The following is a 24,772-nucleotide window of genomic DNA, read 5'->3' as shown; positions in this document are numbered from 1 at the left end:
ATAAGCAAAACTCCATACCCTACATTTCAGCCATTTTCCTAAAGCCAAAAAAGTTTTGCAAAAATCCCACAAAATTTACTTCAGTGCAATATATCACTTCCCAATATCTTTTTTTCACTCATACCATACAGAGTATTGCTGTGAGGATTTCCTCTTCCAGAAGATTACAATTAGGAAAGAAATAAAAATTTTTAAAGAAAACCAGAGTAATATGCACACTGTCAGAACCAAAGGCATTCAAGAAATCTGGTGCACATTTTTTTTTTGAGTCCTTGAGCAAGATAGCTTGAAAACATATATAACCATCTAAATCCTAACACATAGGAACCTCACAAGACACACATGTATAGTCTTCAACACAAAGGAAGAAAAGAGAGAGGAACCTTAAAAGCAATCTAAGCAGAGGATTCAAGAGAACTCACAGTATCACCGTCTGTTTCAGGCACATTTAAATACGTCCATTTTCTGTCAGAGCCTTCTGGGGAGTTCTTTAAAGAAGGAAGTGTAAAAGGTTAAAAGAAAAGAGCATTAGGTAACTGCAATAAGAAAGAATAAGTGCAGTGATAAGTCTTTACCTATATAGACAGGTAAAGGAAGTTTATATTGCAAAGCCATAGCAAGCAAGAAAGGAAAAGGTATCACCAAATCAGAGAAAAGACAAGTGTTTTCCATATACTTCAGGCATTGAAGGACACATGGTTCAAGGTAATGTAATAGAAATTAAGTATCTGCTGTATCAAAACAGACATATTACACTTTAGAACAGCCAACTCAGAAGATTTAGATTGGATTGTATTTGGATTTGTCCTCATTTACGCCTGCATAAAGTCAATTCTCACTTAAGCTAGTCAAAAGCTAAGCATTTATGTATTTGTAGGACTGGTGCCTTTGCAAGAAATCTCAGTTTCTCTGTGGAGTTTGTAAGAATAGATAACAATGCACACAACTGTTTACACATTTTGGGGAAAAAAAAAAACAACAGTAACAGAATTTTGAGGGAAACATTCCCCCTCTCTGCTTGCTAGAGCAGTATCTGGAAATCTCACCAACGAGCCCAAGGGAAACTACATCTTGATCTACCTCCCTCCTTATCAGCTGCAGTCAAGGCTAAGAACAACACAGAAAGAATTGATCTATGGCAAAACTCAAGTCTCTGAGCACCCTGCCTAAGGGCCCTGCAGCAAAGAAAGCTGAAGGAATAAGTAGGCCTGTGTCAATGTGGTAAACAACAACAGATGAAAAACGTGAACAAGCAATCATTATCCATAACGTTAATTATATACATCATGTAGGAATAATAAATTGTGGGTGGGGTTTTGTATTTCCACTGCCACCTTTATCCTTCATTTTTAAAAAAGAAAAATGCTTGTCCTTTTATTCCTTTGTACAATTGGCTGAAATTCCATGAAGAGGACTGGTGAAAATTGCTGGAGAATTAGCAACAAACACTGCCAAACATGTCATATTTCCTTCTATTCCTAACATACCTCAAGCTTAAATTCCAGCCTTTATCATTTATGCATTTCCACCCACCTCTAGCATACATGAAAACGGGTATCCTTGGCCACTGTTAGTGAACTTAGCAGTCCCAGTATCTGCTACAAAATGCCTAAACTACCCTTGTAACAGGAAAGTAACAATTTGTGTGCCCACTTAAGAAAATGAACAAGGTTATACCAACACAAGGAGTTAGATGAGTTGTTCTTTACTGAATCCAAATATTCTTTTTCTTGATATTTAGGTAAGTGGGCAGTGAGGGATAAATGATTGGGAAAAAAACCCCACAGAAAGTCCTAAATAAATAGATGACCTCTGACCCTAGAATTTATACAAACACGATTTCTGAATTGCTTACAAACCACAAACAAAATAACACAAATTTAGTAGAAGTATTTGATATACTTGACTTTTTTCCCCCACAGACTCTGTTCTGTGGCATTTACATTGGACACTACATATGCTAAATGTAATGTCCTTAAGAAATCTACTAATTTTCTGGTTTCATAAGCAGTAAACAGCTACCACATATGGAGGATGCGGAGCCTCATTTTAGTACTTCACTAAGAACTATATTTGTTTGCACCTTATAGCTGCAGTAAGGCACTGGAAAAATTCAGTCTTACTGATGTGATGGGTCTTGACAACAACACATTAATACGTTCATATGTTTAAGTAGAGGAATCGGTGAAGGATGCAGGGAAATCTAAATACACAATTCATGTGTTAGCTTTGGGAAAATATGAAGCAAAATATCCTAATGCTGAGATTCTTGTTCAACGCCACTTGCCATTTCCATTTTTGCTCACTCATGTTACAGTTAGATTTCAAATATATTTACCCTTTGAGATACTTCTTCCTTCACCTCAAATACTAATTGTCAGAGTACCCATACTGTACTTTAAGCTCTCATATTCAAAAAAAAAAAAAAAAAAAAAAAGAAAAAACAAAGAAAACCCATGCAGTTAGAGTCTACTGTTCATTAATAACATTATTTCAGCATGACTTAACAGTACACAGTCATTTGACAGGTAAGTACGTGAAAAAAATCCATACAGTGCAGAAGGCTCAAAGGCTTATAAAAAGCAGAGTAAAGGCAAAAATAAGAGAGATGGGCAATGTTAGTAACACACTCTCAGGGGAATAAAAAAAAAAAAAAGAACCTGTAAAAAATTGACCTGCTCTTGCAGGGAGAAGTAGTTTGCCATTCACAACTTCACCAGTAACATAGCATGCAGTGACATTAAAAAATCACGTTATGGTGAATACAGAGAAATGAGAGCACTGAAATGTGAGATTACCTCAAACCTACAGAACTGGAAAAGCTGTGCTCTGCTTAAGAAAAAGGTCAAAGGGAAATCTATAGCAAAGGACAAAACCCAATACAGAGACAGAATGCTGCCTGCAGCACACAGAGGGAAAGCTCTCTAAATGCAGTTCCTCAATTAGTGGCCGAAACAGAGAAAGCACTTAAGCACTTGCAACCCTCATATCAATATTAAGAGGAAATAAAAATAATTCTGTCTATAAAATCCATGGGATCAGCAAGCATTGGAGACAATGAGTCATAGTCAACCTCAGGCAAGTGGGTCTAATTAGACCAGTGTCAACAGCCTATATTTGCTCAAGTCTGATTTGGTGTGAAGTTCCACAGGTCTCTGTTGTGCCTGTTTCTGTGAACGACACAAATCAAAAGGGGAAAGGGTCTGCACATGGCCAGATCTAAGATACCAAAAATGCTCTGTGATGGAAATTTTCTCAGACCTTTCATCTCTGCAGGTAAGCCAAACTTGGATTCAGTCAAGTCCATCTTTTTGAGATCATGAACTTCAGCGGGCATTCCCTGGTCCCTGCTTGCGTGCGGAATAATGGGGATGCAGTCTAGAAAGGACAGTTCATTGCTTGCTGTCACAGATCAAATTTTCTCTTCCCTTCTAGCACACAGACTTATCTTTCCATCTGCTTCAACTCTCTCATCCTTCACCTGGCATTTGTGCAGTTTTCTATACTGTATATGCTGACCAGAGCTATTCTTAGGCAAAAGTCATGAAGAAGAACGACCAGAGAGGGTTCTGCAACTTTTCTGAAGATGCTATCCAGCTGCCCACATCCTAAGTGTCAGATACCAAAAATGGGGTACACAGGAAGTAGTCATAAACTAGACATGTTAAAAGCTACTTTTATCATCCATTTTCTTTCCCAGTGAATAACAGACTGCATAATGACAGCATAAGGCTTGTTATACCAGTTTTGTTGTATCTCAAGCACTTTTTACAACCTGCTGTCCATTTAAAATGCAGCTGTCCATTTAAAACAAACGTTAAGTTGCAACAGTTAGACAACCACAGGACTCAGACATCAGATTTACGGTATATAGTTTGTGGGTATGACAAGAAACAAAAGGATAAAACAGAAAAATAGTACAACTATTGCAGAAGGTAGAAAAGTAGTTACCAACCCAAATCCCCAAGTATCTCCCTCTTCACTGTAAAGAGAAATACTTTTCAGATGTGAGTGGCATAGCAATCATGTCATGAAGAATGGGGAAAGCTGTGTTGGAGGGTGGACAATGTTGCCACAGAAATGGTATGTATACAAACACACAGATGAGTGTTTGTGTCCCAAGAACCTCAGCAATCAGAAAATGGTTTGAGAAGAAAATGGTTTGGAAGATCCCGCCACAGCCTTGTTCTCTTCATTTCAAGTAAATTAAGATTAAGTGCTCCTCTGAAAAGCTGAGCAATCATGTACTGCAAACACCTATGGTTTACCTTCTCCACATGCCAGCTTGGTAGTAACCTGATCATGTAAAGAACTCTGCTGATGAGTATGCAAAATGGTTTTCTCTTTCCATGAGCTACAGAAAACAGCATTTTAACTTTGAACAGCATTACAAATACAACAGCAAAACTATCTAAGTGTTAAAGGATGTTTCTCAAGGGCAGGATGAAAGATGATCTGCTGCTAAGTGGTATGAAGTTAAACTCTTTGGAGGAACAACAGTCTTTTCTGGAAGGAAAAAACATGTGTCTTCTACTCAGTATCTTACTGTTAATAATCCACTTGTCAAATGTCCACGTTGCCTTGAATAACGAGAGGCCACTACGTCATCAATATCTTCTTCTGTTTCATCCATATAATCCTAAATGACAAACAGGAATTTTAGTCATCATGTTCTGCTCTGGTTTTGGTCAGCCTCTGTCATTTAGTTTTGTTTCACATATTTTCCACTTTAGGAACATGGTGCAGAATGCATTCAAAATTCTAACCTCTAGAGAAATTTTGATTTACATTTTCCACATCTTTGCACAGGCACACAGCATGAGGGGAAAAGACACTGTTACAGTTTTAGGGTTCAACTTCTTAAGAACTGTAATACTTGACACACATACTTCATATCTTATTCTGTAGGCAAATACCTTTGCATGGCCAACAACTGTGCACATAAACAAATTCCACTTCAATGCCTACTGACAATCCCATGTGAATTACCCTACTCTGCTTACTACTATTTGCATTCAAGAATTCAGGTTTGGAAATCTTAGAGGGATGTGGTAAGAATTTATCACATCTTAACAAAAGAAATGAGTGACTTAAGGTCCAATGCCAGGGGATCGTTGATGCTGGTTTACCTGAAGACATTTGTGGCCAGAAGCCATTAGATGATTGATTTCTTGGTTACAGTCCAGGTTCCATATTTTTACAGGACACATTTTTTACAATCCAGCAATCCAGTTTTCCAATTATTATCCACATTTGTATCAGTCACACACACATGGACAAGCACAGAATTTGCATTACACTTGCACCCTTTCATGCTGTCTTTGGTGACAGGTGACAATTTTGTGAGTAGGATCATTAACACAGACCCACTTTCTAACAGGCAGTGCTGAAAGCCTAGGTTATTGTCAAACCACATGGGAAGAAATCTGTCCTGTCCTCATACACAATGAATATATTTGAGAGGTAAGCAAAAAAAAAAACAGTTGATGTGCATGTTTTAAAAATAATTAAACTTCCGTATAATTTTAATGATTTTAATAATTTTAAAAATAGAGGAAAAAAATCAGTAATTACATAGCGTCATATATATCCTTGAGTTTTAATAAGCAAGACCGAATTGTAACATCCTTAGTTTCCAATTTTTAAGCACAGCAATAAAGCAAAATCAAAAAAGAAACTTAAAATCTGATTGGTGATTGTAATAGGACTCTCAACCTTTACTTAAAGTTACAGAACAAAACTGCAACAGACAGCTATCATCCTATTAAGTGTAGCTTGAAAATTGCAAGTGTTTCCTTAAGCCTTATGCAGGTATTTTGAAAGACTGCTTTTAGTTTTAATGGCAGTCAAATGTTCAACTTCCTTGTATCTGCTTTGCATCTATACAAATCCCACGTGGTGACCAACCTCTCTATTGCTCAGTTGCTCTCCCTCTCTTAAACTAAGAAGATAAGTATTGTATTCAAACTCAGGAGTCTCAAAGACTTCTGTGCTAATCAGGAAAAACAGAGCAGAGAAGAAATGCTGCTGGAGAGCTGAACTGTCACAGTTTATGTAAAGATCTGCAGAGAGTTTGTTGTTAGTAGGTATAAAACTGTTACATCTCTTCTTTGCTCCTTGTGACTGAACTGAAATAAAAACAGCTGAAAGTGATGCAAAATTTTCTATTACTACTTTCCAACTGTAACTGCATATTTAATATTGAGCCGACGGAAACAAGGACAAACCATCACTCTATTTGGGTCCAAAATTTACATATTGAAGCAAGCATTATTCTCAGCTTCATGCTCTTACAATGAGCTTCCTCTGCTGGTCTCTTTTTCCAATCTATTCAGGCCACTGTTACCACCCCACAGAAAAAAAGTCATAGATATTTTATACTCTAAGGAAAAAATACATGGAGACCTAGGCACAACAGAGTAAACTACTTTCAGGGAGACAGATAGAGCACTGAATCCTTTAAAAGTAAAAACCAAAAAACTAAAATAAAAACAAAAAACCCCCCCACCCTTCAGTTCTACTCTCCACACTGACTTCAGAGTTCAGGTGACATACTCAAGTTTAAAATTTGGCACAAGAATACATAACTTTCCTTCTTGCCCATACAACAGGAAGAAGGAAGTCTGGTAACACATGCAAAACACTTTCCTTTACACTGCTGTATACATACCTGTAGACTTTAAAATAAACAGTGTTACATTTTTATTCCTGAATAATTAAATACAGGACAAAAAAGGCAACATCTTCAGACTGAGGTGTTTCATGTCTGGATGCTCAAGTGTAGATACCAGCTTCACAAAGGGTCCTAATGACAGCTAGCTGACTACCAATTTTTGTCTGCAAGCAGAAATCTAAAACTAAAAAAACACGGTTAACATTTAACCTATGCTCTTAATTCATTTTGCACCTCAATGATTATACTTCTCAGGAGGTGTTACAGAACTGCAAGTATATAATTGGTTAGCGTTATTAGCTTATTAAAGTTAGAGCTAGTAGGATATTAATCTCATGGTCTCCAGTGGGGGTTATAAAATGCACGTTATCCAGTTAAGTTCTAATCAAGCAGCTGAGCATGTAATGAACACTACTTGGTCAGGAATTCAACATACACCTCTAGATAAGGTGCTCACACTTGAACACAACCCTACATTTAAACTGGTTTCCCATACTCCTTGATAAATATGTACTACAGTATGTGGGTTTCTGGGGGTTGTCCCTTTTCACTATCAAGTGCAATGTTAAGTTAGAGGAGCAAAATACCCATTCAATTTTATAGCTGATCTCTCTGGATGTGTTTTCCTGATAAAGCTGGGAGCAAAGCAGCTAAAAGCCTCTTCCCACCCTTTCAGCCAATAAATTCCAGCAGTTTGCATATCTTATTGACACGTGGCATCTCCCACACCACTGCTGTCAGCTCCCATCACCCAGGAAAGAGACTGAAGGACTTGAGCTACCTTTACCAGCCTGCAGGGAGAAAAGGAACTATAACTTTACTCAGGCTGCAGAAGCTGTTATCTTCATCAGATACCTTTCTTTTTGCCTCTTATACTGAGCACCAAATAAACTAAACTTCAGGAAGAACACAACTTTTCATCTCAAAACACTGCACCCATAATGAATATAGGGAAAAACTCTGACGGACTCCTGTGAGTCAAACTACCCTAAAAAAATACGGTAATACTAAAACTGTTGAATGCAATCAATTGATTTCATAAGACAAAGCAAGCAAGAACACTGGGTAGCATCAGAGATCTCTGCATCCTGTTATGAGTGAAGTTTAAAGGGGAATTAGCACTCTCACAGACCCTGGAGCAACTAAGTCAAGGTTATGCTACAAGAGAGGTCTCCTGTGTCAGCAAAGAAGCTAGAAAGTTGCTGAGATGCAATCTGAAATTTAATTCAGAGTCAGCAAGAAAGAAAAAGAGGAAAAAAAAAACAAAACAAAACAAAACAAAAAAAAAAAAAAAAAAAAAACAAACAACAAACACCTCTGAATAAGAGGAAGACAAAAAAAATCAAATAGAAAACCACTGTGGACTTGGCATCTCTGGCACCTGCCTCAGAGAAATCCCTAAGTAATAACTACTGCACCCTGTGCAATTAGAGCAGAAAACTGTTATAAAAATATTTAAAGTTTGTATTTTCTTATTTTATGCTTTTATTCTGCAATATTTTCCAGCTTCTTCATCAAGAACACATCCTTTTTCTTTACTACATTAAAAAAAAATCCACTTATTTTTGAAGTTTTTCTTCCACAGAAGTCTGACACACAAGAGAGGCTTTTTTTATTTCCTTAAAGATTACCTCAAACAAAGCAATGCTGCAGGCAAATTCACTGAGTGCTTATAATCCAAGAAACAGATGGGAATCTCAACATGTTGTTTCCCACCAAGACATAAGTATCAAATGCTACAAGAAGGGGAGAGACCTCCCCTGGCCAATGTTCTTCTGGAAAGAGCGGATGGTAGGGAAGGACTATGACAATAGACAAAATGCATAAACCATAACAGAGAGAGTCATGGGGTTTTTTAAGCTACAAGTACACATTTGGAAACTTTCTGAACAAACTATGATTAGATGAAGAACTATTTAAATAACTCTTTTTTTTCCCCTCAGGTATATTTAACAAGCTTGGAAATTCTTTTATAGTATTGATGCACATCTGCAACTTGTGTATCTTGGATATGTGCGTAAGAGGAGAGGGAAGCTGTGCAACACTTCAGGAAAAGAAGCCCATAGAATACATAGAAAAAGGCATGGAGATGTACAGGACAAAACAGTCAACATGAAGAAGAGGCAAGCAAAAGTGACAGAACAGAAAGCTGGGGCTTCGTTTGATAAAAGTATATTTAAGGGGAAAATCAAAACAAGACAAACATTAAAGCCTTTAAAAGTATAGTATTTCTCAGAATCAAAATTAAAATCTAAGAAAGTATGAATTAAGAGAACTTTGGAGCATGTGTAATATAGTGCTTGAATTTAATTTTCAGGCCAGATTTTTTTCACCTGCAAACTCAAAAAACAGCAAGTCAATAACAAACTGTAACTATGACTATTCATTGGAATCATTCTACAGCCAACATACTCAGAAAATGAAGGTGTTTAAAAGACATTAATTATCCCTGAAATAATGCTCTGCATTACTAATATTTTACATAGCTATACATACAGTGCTGATTTCACAAGACTGAACAAATGGGATTTCCGCCAGATAAATATTTACATATTTATAACTCACCAGTTCCTGATCTAAGGCACTAGGAACAGATTTGCTTCTTATACTCAAAGTATCCTCATTTCCTTCAGAGAAAGATTCACTCAAATCTATCTCAGATCGGCTACGATCTGGAAAATAAAAACAATTAAAATGTTTGCTACAAAAATATTCAGTTTCATCTTCCACAGTTTAATAACTGTTGTCTCACACCCCGCTGTTTTTCAGGAAAAAAAAGCCTCAAAACAATATTTTCTGATTCTGTCACAAACTCTATGACAACTGAATGTCAATATGATAAATGGAAAAATATGCTTTCTGATGCTGTTCAGCCTTCTGGCCAATACTTTTTTCCTTTGCCTTATTTATTTGCTGTAATTGTCTCCTGTGGAAGATACTATAGATCAAGCTTTTGACTTTCTCTGGTAGGCCTATCAGCCTAGAATATTGCAAAACTTGTGGTCCAAGTGTTCACAGTGATTATCACATGTTCCAACACCACTAAACTTTCTCCATCATCTGCTTCAGAACTAAGCAGCTGGGGATATAGATGGACATAGGAAGTACTCCTGTCTTTACTGGTGTTCCCTGTACAGAAAGGAGGAGGAAGCAAACAAGTCTTGAGACCTGCACAAGTTTTTCAGTCCTACAGGTCTCTCATCCACTCTATAGGCATATTAGATGTCTTGGAGATTTTCTTAGTCCTCCCCATATCAATCTTTTGTGTGACTGTTCAATAAGTTGAGAACAAAAGAAGAGGAACAATACTTTAAGAATCCTGCAGGTAGGAACCTGGAAAGTTTCTACCTGGGCTATAGATGATGTGACAGGAAAGGTCACTCTCCTGAGCTTAATGTACTTTATGATCCTCCAACAAGGAGACAATGAAGAGTCTGAGGCCCATTCCCAGGTTGCCTGCAATTTTGCTCTGTATCCAGCTGCTTTGGTAACATGAGGCCAGTTCTTTTCCACTAGGAAAACCTTTATTTTATAAGGTAGCAGAAACAGGAGAATTTTCACTTCATCAAGTAGCAGCAGTCTGTATCACCTCTGCCTGGAGTCACATTGTGCAATATTCTCAAAGAAACTCTGATGCTTTCAAGTTGGAAAAACTTAAGGTGAAGAATGTTATATCTCCTTTGACTAGCTCTGTGGGATACACCACTAAGTTTCTGCTTTGGGCTAAATTCAGCTGAAATAAAAGCGAAGCCCTGCTGCATTTCAGAGAGAAACCTGTAAATCTGAGCGTGCTCTGTTAGCCCTGTAAGAAGCTGACCGAGTACCTGGGAGAAGCAGGAGTGTGCAGGGTGCTCCTGCCTCCTGTTTCAGACAGGAGAAGGAGGATCTCCACCCACTCTTGCAGAGGGGCTCTGACAGCACCTTCCTGTGCAAGCTTCATTTACCTAACAGCCCCCAGTGAAATGAGGTAAATTGCAGAAGAATCGACTGGTTCAGTGCATCATGTATGAAAATGAAGTGACATGAAGTCTGTAAGGGACTTGTTCTGACAGCTCATTGTTTCCCAAATTTTCTTCTGGGCAAAGTGGGTGTGAAATGTAATGGCAGCAGCACAATAGTATTTTAAACAGATTGCAGATAGGTAGTATTTTATTGACCACACAGAGAATGGTTTAACAATGTGCAATTAGGAATGAAATCTTGTTACAACTCTAAGAGCATGTGATTTACCTAATACTATCATTGTGCCAACATTACTGGGGTTAGGATTACCATTTTTTCAAATGAAAAACTTGTGAAATGGTATAAACTTGGTTAGTAAAAGGGAAGAATTTTCAGAATAAATATGAACACATTTATGAAACTTATATCTGATCTTTCAATGTACTTTAAATACAAAAGGAGCATAGTCACAAGAATAGGAATAATCCTCTGATAATAAAGGCTGGCAGAAAGAAGGATGACTTAATACTTGCCTGATGACAAAGATACCCTAGAAACCGCAATAGAAGGTGTTCCAGATGCTTTCCTAGAGTGCTTCTTTATTAAATCTTCAGGTACACTTTCACTTGCTGGAATAATCATGCTATTTTCTAAGCCAGTGACCTGCCGAATAAGAAAAATGCACATCTCATAAATACAAAAAGTGAGCTTAATTCACTAGCAGTCTACAAAATCGTCATTTCTGTTAGCTCCCAGAACTCCAAAGCTACTTTAGCATCCAGTCTATTACTGAATATATTTAGATTACAATTTAATCTGCTTTGCTTAGCACAGATCATGCATAAAATCTGCACAAAAATGTGATTCATGCATACATTCTGAGTTTGCAACTGAAGAATCAGAGCAATGCATCAGGAATGACAGTAGGGAAGTGAAACACTCAAATCTATTAAAAGTCCACTTAGCTTGGAAATTGAAAAAAAAAAATAAAAAGAAAGATAAAACCTACTGTTTTTATATCAGCATAATTATTTCAGTCAGAGCAAAACCAAACAGACTTGAACTAATTAAATTATGACAGTATAACCCCTTAAATAAAGCCAATATGCTTGATATCATTACGACTTTTTGCCTTCCTGTAAAAGAATAGCTAACAACATAACTCCACCTAAATTAAATGGATTGGCCTTTTTCAAACAAATCTAATGAACCTGAAATCAAGTCAGTCTGTGTGTCAACAACAATATAAATAAAACAACTATTAATTTATTTACAACTCCTGAGACTGCTCTTCATATATACTAACTCATTTTTTATTAGGAAAGACAATATATTAGACCAAGTATTTGGAAGTTAGAAAAAAAAAATGACACATTCAATAGGGTTCTGATCAAAAATGCTCATCTACTTTTTTCCAAACATTAATGGCAAAAAGCAATACTTCTGACAATAAATTTTGGTTTCTTTGTACACTTAAGTCATGGCAACTTAGAATAACCTGCTAGCACAATTCTGATTTCTTAAGAGGAGTGACTGAAACGAATTCAGGATGGGCTTCTCGGTGCACAGCCAGGAGGAGATGCTTGACAAACAGGCAGGCTGTCTGGGAACAAAGCGTGTCTGCTTGTGGCTAGATAAACCACAACCTTGTGCTTATTACAAAACAGTCAAGGCCAGCTCAGATGTGGCTGCCTACATCCCAAGAGGCCTAACAGCAGGCAAGAAGAATCTCATCTTTCATTTTGATATAGCATCTAGCATCCATTTTGTGTTATGCCATAATTTATGCAGAGCTTAGTGTCCAAATCCAGAAAAACCTAAAATCAGTATGACCTGAATTTCTGCAAGTGCTGAGCTTGCAAAGTTTCCGTCAGAAGTCAGTGGGATCATGCAGGACCCTGCATGCTTGAATCACATCCTTCGTTCACAACACTTACTCAAGGCCCTGAAGTGCCAAAAATGCTTACTACCATCCCTTGTGCTTCACAGTTCAGAATCTGTAACTCATTATGTAATGCTGGGCATTATCAGCAGTTTTTAGACAAAAGAAAAATGTCTGCCAAACCAAACCCCACATCGCTGATAGGGCATGACAAATTCTGTTCTAGTAAACGTCTTCACTGGTCCCAGCTGAATTAAGGAAGAAACAAAATCTTCTCTGTCCGGCTTGTCCTTTCTGGGCTACAAATTGATCAAACAGGGCAGATACCAGCCAAGTCATCGTGTTTGGTGTCAGCTCTCCGTCACTGTGCTCACCCTGCTGTAATCGGCAGTCATGCTGCGCACGCTGAGCGCCGGAGACCGCGGGAGGGAAGGTATGGAAACATTGCCTCGGCTCACAGGACCCGTGGCCCCTTTCAGATGGCCTGCAGCGGCCTCTGCATCACTGCTGTTCAGCGAAAGAGTGCTCCCTCTGGGATGGAGAGAAGAGTATTAAAGCATTACTTGCTCTGAGCAGACCAAGGCAGCCCATTTAGCAAACCACTGCACTGGTAACAGTTTACTAGAGTAACGTTGGCCTGGATGAACTGTGATCCGCTCACTGCAGGGAAATGGTCACCTGGAGAGAAAAAACACAGGCAAAGGTGAATTACAATTACTTTATACATCCAAGTAATACAGGTGTTTTCAGCACTTCTCCCAGAACCGCGAATAGTCCTGAATGTCCAAGAGCTCTTGTCCAGGCCACAGAAGCTGCACCCATCCATGTCCACATTGCACTCATTCGCATCTCAACAGCAGATGCAACGACTCGTGTAACACTTCCTAGCAGGCTACTCCTTGGTTTAAAGGAAAACTCCAACGACATGACAGTTCTGGCCACTTCTGCAGCCAATGTTAATGCCAGCACTATCTCCGGAAAGTCTAAAACTTTTGGCTATCCTGCTCTCCATCCTCTCACAACAACTTGTTCACTGTTCTATCGATATTGCAATAATGACTCTTGACCCAAACTGGTCAATTCTTTCAAAAAGCTCAGAAAGGAAGGAAAGTTGGACAAGTCTTTCTGCCAGGTTTCTTGTGACAAAAAACCATCTGTGATCAGCATAGCAGAACCCAATTGCTGTCTAATACCACAACAGGCAGAAATTTTCCCATGGGATACTTTCTATTAGAAAATACTGATTAGTCCATGTGAGCATTGAGGGTTGGAGAGGATAAATTGTTGCACTTTTCTGACCTTTCGAAACAATTAAAATTATTTTAAAATGTATTTCAATGCATTTCCAATTAAAGTTTTATTTTCATTTGAAATTTTATTTACAGTAAAAATACAAGTTCTTAGCTGATCTACTCTTCTTTCTACACAAACACCAGTTCAAACTTTTGCATTTTTCTTCGCAATTCAGAGAAATCTCAAGAAGTCTTGCAGGATAGTAATAGTTCTGCATACATTCATACTTACTATTTAAATAAAAAAAAAAAATAGTGGTAAAGAGGAAATGATGAAGGAATTACACCCTTTTCATATGGAAAATACTAGTGTCAGAGATAAACAGTAGTGCAAATTTGATGGAGAAAATTTTTGGAACTTCCAGTGTATTTTCAGCCAAAAGAGACTTGCTTAATGTGTTTCAGATTTGCAGGCTTCTTCATTGTGCTGGGCAACAGCTGAATTTCATCTTCACTTGGTTTAGGCTGTCATATCATGTTTAGAGTAACTGCCATAAAAATTTTCTCTACTACAATGGAAATTTTTATTAGAACTACTGTTGAACTGAGAAAAAGTACTCTGGAACACAAAAGCTCCTGTCTCACCACTACATTAAGCAGTGAGCACAGCCTCTGAATCCACATCCATGGAGTTACTGAAAACAAGGAGTACAAAGGAAAACCAGGACTGTCCACAAATATTGGGGAACCATGTTTTTGTCTTTTAGTGAGCATATGGTAACCTTTTTAACAAGTACTATCCAATTCCATATATTGACAACAGTGGAGAATGCATAATAAACATGCTCTTTTGTATGTGCACTTCACATACATGCACTGCTACTTTCTAATTTGATGAGCTAGTGATCAACAAATCCTACCAAATGTGCTTTGGTTGAACTTTAGTCCTAGCTTTTTACATAAAGATGCATCTTTGATGCTGCAAAGTCAGAAAAATCAAGGTTACTGGCTGTCATCAGTATTTTACCAAAGCTGCTGCAGTTAGATGCACACACCTTAATTTCCAAACCTGCTAGTGTATGGAAACTAGCCAAAACATTGAAAACCTGAGTTTTATTGAATGTCACGTCACTTTTGATGGATTGTTGTAACTTTGTATCACAAAAATTATTGTTACAGATTTTTTTTGCTTCACTGTGTAAACTAATGCAAATCAAGAGAACTGTTCAGAAGTAATAGTAAAAAAAAATAAGTAATAAAACAGTATTACAAGTTCTGCAGGAATCATAGGCTGAGCACTTGCACAATCAAACGTGCTTACACAGACCTTATTTCAGTCTGCTATTAGAGAGACATTGAACACATTTTATACATATAAATTAGACAACAAAAGAAAAATGTAGTTATAAGGTGACTATGCCAGGCATTTCCATGTGGTAGACAAGACCTCAGTATGACAGGGTAGTGTGCCTGCATAGATGAGCCTGAAATTCCTATACTATTTTTCCTAGAAGTATCCTGATGCAGCCTCCCAGTTCATTCAGCTGCAAAATCAGTAAACATTTTTGCTGGAGTAGAAATAAGCCAGCTGAAGAGATGAACTCATGGCCTGGGAGTCCCTGTTCCCAGTCCGGTACACTTTCTCTTAAACAGAAATGTTTAGAAATAATAAAAATTCTCTCTTGGCTTCCCTGCTGGTAGGTGAAATACTACCACTCTGACAACACAACTAAAAAGATGAAGGCAATATGCAGAAAAATCTAGGACAGCTACAGTGTCATAGGATGTTGTTATATTATTTTAATTTGAAACTCAAAACAGTTATGGAGGATAATCTGGGAAGCTTTGCTATTATTTTTATTAATTACTACTCAGTTATATAAATTAACAATAGATGAAATACAGCAAGAATCCTCAGACACCTAATTAAATATTTAACCACGCATGTACAAGACTGGAATGTTCATGCCTCTAACTAAGAAATATAAGCTGCTCCTCAATCCTTTCACAAACCAATATTTAGAAAGTGCCATATCTTCCATAGACAGTAAAATAATTCAACCCCCCCACCTAAAGCATCTCATGGCAACACAGCTGGGTTACTACATACTTTGACACAGGACACCGATTTGGTCAGGTGATGATGAGAAGACAGGTAGAGAAGAAAGTTGCCACAATGACTCAATACCCCTAATTTAGTGAATCCCCCACCGTGGCTCTGGAAGAAAGCTAGAAATTGTTGCTTTATGTGGAAGTCAAGCAAGGCAATCAAACATAAAGGCTACTTTTATAGACTACTTCTCTCTATTTAGCCTTCTCAGTCTGTATACAGAGCTTATCAGGTGCTGAATTCTACTACCCCAAACAAAATTATTTTGCTTAATTTATGGTTAACTGCATGATAACTTTGTTGCAGTCTGGCACATGAAAACAGCTGCACAGATATCTCACAAGCATCCCTTTGTCTTTATTCTGGTAAACTCTTAGAGAAAGTTACTTAATATTACATAACCTTAGTGTTAAGCAGCACAGACTATCAAATTCCTGAGGTTTTGACTATTAGACCCCTCACTCATTTCTATTCAATGAAAATCAAAACAAATACATAAAACCAGCAAAAATACTATGTCTGGTCTCATAAAAGTCAGGTATGAATCTGGTTAGATACAGAAGGCCTAATTAGCTTAGTGAAAAAAACTCTAGTGACCGTGTGTTGATTAAAGAAGAAAACTAGCTTTAAAGCTGATTTGTCTAGTAAGTGCTGTAGTGAAAAAAGGCCAATTTTCAACTTTCAAGATCACCACCATCAACTTTAGGCATGCTGCAGAACATCCAGCAATTAGGCTTTTGAATTGTAGATAAAGGGAAGCAAGTTCTTGATTAAACAAGACAGCTCATCAGTAAGTGAATTAAACTTCATGATGTTCCTTTTACCCGATATCCTGTATACCTATTTGGACTCTCCCAGGAACACCATTCTGGAGCTAGAATTTTCTGTTCAATCTTACAGCAAATTATTCTTAATTTCCAATCCAGATTGTAAAATTTCTAGGTGTGTGCACCTGAGCAAAGAATGTGGGTCTACATCCAGTATAGACTATCCAACTGAACAAGAAAAACTTGAGCTTTATTTTGAAGGTGGGATATGAGAGGAACTGTTGCATCTGGCATTTTATAATGTTATCAGAGGCAATAACAGAGATCTCAAACTCAGAAGAATGATAAATGGAATTCTATTAGAAATAACTGGGACAATAATCATGGAAAGAGAAGGGCAAACAGAGACGTTGAAGAAGAAAATATAATTTACAATCAATTAACACGTCATTCCCGAAGAAAAGCCTTGGAAAAAAGGGCCTCATTTCTGTAACATGAACACAGATCATCAATTAAAAAGCCAGAAAACAAAAAACAACATACTGACAACAATTACCAGCTGAACACAAGGAGAGAAAAGGAAGATGGGTGAAGATAATTTTTAGGCTTTCTTCTTTTCTTTGGATAATTTTTTTTTTTAACATAAGCTCTGCTTCTCAGATAGTATTAATGTTGAGCATTCAAAGACACAGTGCAACACAGAGGACTGGCATACACCCCTATGTGAATCCTGGCATGAGCTGGACTAGATTTCTGTTGCTCACCTCTCAGAGCAAGGCGTTGACTTGCCACTGCGCAGACTTCGGGTTTCAGCTTCTGAGCCTGTGTTCCTTTCACCTTCATCTTTTGCATTTGTAATTTCTCCTTTGGCAACTGCTCTAATTACTTTCCTGATGAAAACAGGAAACAAAAGATTTAGAAGTAGTAAGATTTTTCCCAGGAAACAGCAGCCTGACGAAATACTGTGATGTGTGCATTCTATTAGTTTCATCTGTGTGACCTATGGATAGCTCTGAATATAAGGGTCAATACAGCACCAAATCTGGTATTCAAACTGATTCATATGAACAAAAAAAAAAAGCGTCATATCTGCTATGAACTGCTTTTCAAGACAAAAAGCATTAAAACATCCCTCCTACTCAACATGGTCACTTCAAGCTTTGACTCAGAAGTGCCTTTTGTGAAAATTCCTAGTTTATTTTTTTTTTTTTACAGCTTATACACAGCCAAGTATTTTTTACTAAGTATGTGTATTTTCCCCTAACAAATTACACTATATGTATTTTCTTTTAAAGATTTTTTTGCAATTTCTACAATTATATGTCTTAATGCTCCAAACAAGCTATTTTCCAAAAACATGGTATCATCCCTTTACAATGCAACATGTGGCCTAATAAGACAGAAATTAAATAAAGTTTTGAAAAGCAGTAGTATTCTTCATAGACTTACAAACAGCAATAGACTGTTAAGTTAACCCATGACACTGTCAGTAGGAGTCGGACCCAAAATAGCTTTGCTAAAATAAATCCATTCATGAGATATATGAATGTGGAACCTGAGGGAGGAAGGAGGAGCAAGGAAGGAAGAGGAGGAATAATAAAATGCTTCTAAGAGAGGCCACAAAATATACCAGGAAAAGCAAGCCTAATTCTTGTAGGATTAAATTTTCTTTATGGGGCATGCCACTGCCAGAAAACATTTCAGGCCACAAACTGAAAAAGGCTGAACAGCACTAAAATAAACAACAGACAATTATAAAAAAATAGTTGTTTCTCATAGGGGAATATGACTAACAGATTTGCACATAGGATTTAAATGAAAAGAGGATTAGAAAAGCAAACATTAATGCACTTCCTACCATAGTTATCAATTAGCATGATTTAGAGCAACATCTAGGTCCTATTATAGCAGATTCCCTAAGCTCGTTCTTTCTTTACCTTAATTTGAAAAGCCAGAGGCATTCTGATGCTCTTTTCCCCAATATTAGAGAGATAAATCACTCATGTTAATTTGTGGAGTCACTGGAACAAATAATTCCATACTCGGCTCTCCTCAGAAGTAAAAAACCTGTAGAAAGCTACCTGTCTACCCTGTATTTAGGACCCATAATAAAATGTGTTCTTTCCTCCAACAGAAACAAAGTTTTCCAAATACCAGCCCATGGAACTCCAGACCTGATATGAACATTCATCCAATTTTTCTCCCCATTCACCCAGTAGCCTCAAGTTATGTCCAGACACCACTCATTGCAACCATATATCCAATGCCTCTGTCCATGTCCCCTGAGGGCAAGCGAGCGCTCCTCTAAGGGCATAGCCAAACTGGGGTTACACACACCGAGACTGTAAGATGATCAGTAACATATCTGGTGATTCACTGTACACACGCACAAAAGAGGGGCACTACTTGACTGTCAGACTGCATTTGCTACAGCTAGAACCTAAAGGAAAACTTGACATGTGAGCAGAACTGACCAGTATACATAGATAACAGGCCCTCCATGCAGTATTTTTCGCATTTGCTTCTTCAGCAAACCTGCCTTTAGGGACACTGTTAATTCCAAGTATAAACAAGAAAAATCCAGGAGTAAAATTGCCTTTTTTCTGCTACCTTTATAGCTGAAGAGTAATTACTGCTGAATTTCCTAGGAAACAGCAGTCTAATTATAATAAGTATGCTTTTAAACAGAGGCAGTTTCTAAATCTGGGAAGTTTGAGGCTGATGTGGAATGCTGCAGAAACTCAAAAGAATATCCATCCAACCATATACAGCTGTTATTTCGATTCATCAGCTTCCAAAAGAAAAGGCTTTACCCTAACTTTCTAGGTCCACTGAAGATTGATTTATGCCCATTTGTGGAAGAAACAGGTACATCTGGCTTTTTTTCTTCATTCTCTTCTTTAAAGGCTCTTCCTTCATCCTTACTGGAAACCGTATCTTCAGTGGAGGGGGAAAGAAAAAAAAAGTGTGAATGTTTGCATAAAAAAGTCAGCACGTGTCAGACAACCTACAAAAATAGATTTTTCCATTTTTCAGTATGAAATAAAAGCATATGATAAAATATAACAAAAAAAAACTTGGGGGGTTCTTTGGCTTTTCCTTTTAATAAAAGAAAATAAAACTTTAAGAAGCTTGAGATGTTTCTCATTAACAACTCTTGTCTTGAACTACGCTTCTGAATTTATCATTAACAACATTTAATAACCAAAGGACCTGAAATATAATTTTGAAATGTACAGTATTTTCTGTGTTAAGTAAAAGAGTGTTTTCCTAATTAAAACATTTGTTCAACTAGGCACAAGGTGTAGGAAGAATGGCTTAAATATATTTTTTTTAATATATCTATGCAATAAAGTAACAAGTCAAAAAATACTCAATTTACCAGGCTGCATAATATCAAAACACAAAGAATGTTAGATATTTGCCAGTCTGACAGCTTTTGAAGTACAGTGATACGGGCAAAATCAGCATTTTGCCAAGCAGGATATTTGCACCAGGCATTTTTCCAATGGCAGTAAACCAGTCCCTCTCCCTACAAACCACTCATACCCATCACCTTCCTATTGACAGTGATAAACGTTACATCTGAAAACAGACTACCTAAATAACAGCTTCTGTGTGCAGTGAGGCAGTTAAGTGAAGGCAGAAGCATCACCATGCAGGAAAAACTCCTGTTTCTTAAACCAGTGGTCCTGGGGTACCATTCAAGGTACCACAGCAGCTCACAGTCTTGGTACACTTGCTGTGCTTGGTCAAGACAGCCAGACTGTTTACTGTATCTAAAAAGTGCAGCTGCAATTTATTGGAGATGTCTGGACAAAAGGAAAGTCAAATGAGAACTTACGCAACTCATGCTCCAACATACAGCACAGGAGTTAACATTTAGCTATCTTACTCAGAGTTGAAAAGGAAAAATTGAATACTTTTTACACATCACCATCACAAATAAAAGAGAAAAAAGATTGGATTTAGATCTCTGCCTACAGCCAATTAACTTTTAGAGCATCTGCTGCTGGTTTTGCAGCTGAATAATACTGTCCACCTGTTTGGACAGTGAGATTTTAAGCAGCTCTATCTCCACAGAGATACTTCTTCATTCATCTATACTTTACCTTTCCTATACATTAATCATTCATAAATTACTGTACAGTAACATCCAAATACTGAATGAAGATTAAAATACTGATTATACTTACACCTTCAACTGTGAAGAATAAAATACAAGTCAAACACTCTAGAAACAAGGTTTGAATGTATTAAGTACAAGCAAAACTCTCTCTTGTGGTCCCTTACCTGGGAATTTGCGTAGGATAGACTGTCTGACAACATCAGTACCAAGAAGATGTGATTGTTTGAAGCGCTTTGCTCTTTCTTCAAAAAACCATTCCCCTGTCACTATCCGTAGCTGTCTATATGGGGAAAACAAAAAAAGCCAGACACATGCACATTAACAAACTTGACCAACCACACCTACTGTTTAAAGCCTTAGGTCATCAATCAACCATCATGCTCACAAACTCTGGATAACACTTACACAGTTAAAAATAAAGAGTAAAGAGATGGATTGCAAAATTTGGGATAGTAGGACATGTAGCAGTGTCCTGGGTTTGAGTGAGTGGTGGGGGTTTTGGGTAGCAGGGGAGGGGGGTACAGCGGTGGCCCCCTGCGAGAAGCTTCTTGAAGCTCCCCTGGCTCCAAGTTGGACCTGCCTGTGGTGGAGTGGGAGGGACTCAAGTTGGAGAAAGGTTTGTGGAGAACTTTCCATGATGAAGCAGAGGGAAGAAGTTCCAGAAGTTCCCCCCCTCCAAAGATGGAAGAAGCGGCAGCACTGACTGCACCCCCCCATTCCCTGCCCCTGCGCCGCTGGGGGGAGGAGGTAGAGGTATGGAGAGCAGAACTGAGCCCGGGAAGAAGGGAAAGGTGGAAGGAAGGTGTTTTCAAGATGTGGTAATGCTTCTCACTGTCCTACTCTGTCTGTTAAGGGTTGTTGTTATTAATGTCTGTAATAAATTTACATTCTTTTTTTCTTCTTCTAGCGAGTCTGTGTTTTGCCCGTGACCATAATGGGTGATTCATCCCTCCCTGTCCTATCTTGAGTCCAAAGCCTTTACTTATTTTCTTTTTCTTAGCACTGGGGGGGGGGGGGGGGGGTGGGGGTGGGGGAGTGAGTAGCTGTGTCATGCTCAGTTCCCCTCTGAGCTCAAACCATGACAAGCAGAAAATTTGTATCATCTTGTCTTGTGAATGAAAAGTAAATTTCAGTACATGGAAATTTACTTGGCAAAAAAGTGTTTCAATCACTTTTACCAGATTTCTGCAGAAAACATGTAACATACTATCTCCCTAGTCCTTTGGATAGTTAACTACTCAACCTCACAGTTTTCAGTATCTCTAAAATTATAACAGATGTAGAAACAACATAATGGATGGAGAAAAACACCCACCAAAGATCCTGCCAGCCAAGTCAGCAGTTCACAGACCCAGCATGGTTATTTACAGGTTACTGCAAGCCTACATACATTTTTCATCTCTAAGTTTCAAATGCTGCCACTATATGTAGTTTCTTCACATGACAGTGCTGTTTTGAATTAGCTATGTGCCAGAGGTTCAGAGTAATGAACTTTTGTTGTTGGTACTGTTCTGGACAATGCTGCTGCTTCTGTTTTCAAATTCTCTTACCAATACCAGCAACAAATAAATCCTGTATTGGCATTGCTGTTTTCCATTGGTGTATTTTTATGCTGATTGTGAGCTTCCTGAATTAGTTTCATTATTGTAAAGCATCACTATTTCTACTGCCTTGCTGCATACACTTGATGACAAAAAGCTACTAATCATGAATGCTTAAATAAAAAGCAAACAAGCAAACTAAAAAAAAAAAAAAAAAAGGCAACATTAAGAACTGATTTAGCTCCAGACGTATTCCTGATTACTTTATGCTTGATAAGAAAACTTATTTTTAAACCTGTACCAGAAAATAAATCATCTAGTCTCTTGGGCATGAAAATTCCTACAGATGGATTTAGAGCATTGATCAATATCTTTGCTATTAAATTACTTTTGAGTCATGCCTGAATGAAGAGTCTTACTTGGGAAAATACTAAAAATTACAGAATAGAATCCTGCCATTGGTTAAAAGACCCTAACATCATCAGTTCTTCCTAACCTATTAATGAATAATGCACCTTTGCATGAGTCATTAAAAAAAAATTTAAAAAAATCAAAATCCAAACCACATGTCCTCAAGCACAGAAATAGAAGATTATTGCCCTATCTTGTTGTTGCAGACTCCTAGCGACAAAATCCTCTATATTTCATCATCACAATCAGTCAGTCATTATACAAGGCATTAAGTAAAATCTCCATGTTTCTGCTCAGAATTTTAGAATTGTTTTTGTTAGACACAAACACTGGAAAGGATTAACTGCATTAGAAACTATGCAGTCTGGTTATTATGAAAAACAATTTTTCTCTAAATGTGTATTTTCACAATTCATTTTCAGCACCCACTTCTCTGTGCAGTAATTTTTATACCAAGATTTACAGCAAGTTTAATGCTTTATATCAAACCATAAAGTCTGCAGACCTTTGACTACGCTATCATATTCCATTGCAATATAAATTACATATCACATTCGCAATATGAACTACATGGTTCATTCATTTTTTTTCCCCTCAGTTATTCCCATGTTTGACCATAAAACACAAGTGCCATTTCCCCCTTGGATAGAGATTTTATTCATCCCTAATATTTTACCAGCAATGCTTACCTTGATCAAGGTCAGAGAGGGCACTCCCCACTCCCTCATCCAGACAAGCACCTTAACCCTTCTCCAAGTTCAAGACAACCTGAAGGAGGTGGTGTGACCTATGCCCAGGGTTTCAGCAGTGTGGGAGGCCACCCCACACAAAGCTATGGGCTTCTACAAGCTAAAACTTCTAATTATTTCCACACCCAACCTTAATTGTGTCATCTGCCTGGGCTGTTGTGGTTCATGGAGGGGCATCCCTCTTCCACAGGGTCCTTGGAGAGCTATCTCCTACATTTTCTGCCCAGATGTGAACAGTGATGAGGGAAAGAAACCTCTCTGGTGCCTCCTGCATCACAAATACCCAGGGGAAATCAGCCTAGGTGGAACGGTAGCTGAGATCAGTGTGTCCGCTTGTCTTATAATCTGATGTGGAGACTCAACCCTGCAGTAGCAGGACGAAGGGCTCAAAGAGGGTCATGGGGTCTGGCAAGATCAAAGGAGCTTCAGTCAAGGGAAAGGTAAGTTAGGGCATCTGTGGGAGGAGGCCAGGAAGGAAGAGGATGGAAGGCTTCTGGGTTATACAAGAAAGGATCAGAAGCAGTTCTGTTTGCGGATTCAGGGAGGAGGTCCTCCCCCAGCATCCATCCCTGGGAGAGGGTCTTCCTCTCCTCCACTCCACTGTAGTATGAGTCACCTGCACCCTTAGAGCTCACCAGCAGTCTCCCTCTCTCCGTCCCCACTCCATTCCATGCCACCTGAACAACCTCTCCTACTCCTCCCTCTGGGACCAAAGCAGTCTGCAAGATGGGAAGGGTTGGCACCAGGCTGGGAGTGAGAAAGAAGTACTGTGGAGAGGAATTTCTCTTCCTCTTGCCATCCCACCCCATACTCATCTTCCTCGCAGCCATGCAGGGAAGAGATAGATTAGTCTATTTGGGCAACAATGGTTGATCCCTATATTTTCTGACAAAAGATAAATAAGAAATCTGCTTCTCTTACTAATTTCTCTCTGCAGGCTGTAATCTGCAGCCATTAAGTAGCCTCTAATTACACAGCTGGTGCACTCTTGCTTAGCCAAAGAAGTTCAGGGTCATCACCGTGTGCTCTAGCAAACACAAACTGGATACTCAAAGAAAGAGGAGGGTGCAAACAATCCCTTTTGCAGGTCAGAGTGGACAAGGGAGTGTGACAGCCACTACACCAAGTGGAGCTGAACTGTGTGCCAGTTCAGCTAATGATGGTAAACTGAATTGCCCATCTTCTTCCTCAGGCTGATATTTTTAAGCAGCAATAAGATTCACATTTTAAATTAAGGTGTCAACTTCTTGGCAGGGCCACTTTGAGGAGTCCCACACCCATTCTACTCTGACTTCACAAAGAGAACCAGGTCTGAGGTAAAACACAGACAACTCCC

The 24,772-nt window shown here is 38.2% G+C and overlaps 1 protein-coding gene across 2 annotated transcripts in view; it reads right to left on the bottom strand.

Moving 5' to 3' along the window:
• The window catches only part of SYTL5 (synaptotagmin like 5), a 94,532-nt gene that overhangs the window by 19,350 nt on the left and 50,410 nt on the right, over positions 1 to 24,772 (bottom strand). Inside the window, exons 4-11 of one of the 2 annotated variants that reach the window (XM_042788990.1) lie at positions 20,900 to 21,015; positions 19,420 to 19,543; positions 17,371 to 17,496; positions 12,872 to 13,028; positions 11,149 to 11,278; positions 9,239 to 9,345; positions 4,547 to 4,639; positions 423 to 488 (exon numbers count right to left, since the gene is read on the bottom strand). In XM_042788990.1, coding sequence (XP_042644924.1) covers positions 423 to 488; positions 4,547 to 4,639; positions 9,239 to 9,345; positions 11,149 to 11,278; positions 12,872 to 13,028; positions 17,371 to 17,496; positions 19,420 to 19,543; positions 20,900 to 21,015 — 919 coding nt within the window. The remainder of the gene's footprint in view (positions 1 to 422; positions 489 to 4,546; positions 4,640 to 9,238; positions 9,346 to 11,148; positions 11,279 to 12,871; positions 13,029 to 17,370; positions 17,497 to 19,419; positions 19,544 to 20,899; positions 21,016 to 24,772) is intronic. The other variant, XM_042788991.1, reaches the window with a different exon arrangement.

Source organism: Tyto alba, unplaced genomic scaffold, assembly GCF_018691265.1.
Source record: "Tyto alba isolate M040663 unplaced genomic scaffold, T.alba_DEE_v4.0 Super-Scaffold_14, whole genome shotgun sequence".
Taxonomy (NCBI): Eukaryota; Metazoa; Chordata; class Aves; order Strigiformes; family Tytonidae; genus Tyto; species Tyto alba.
This window is presented reverse-complemented; position numbering and strand designations above follow the sequence as displayed.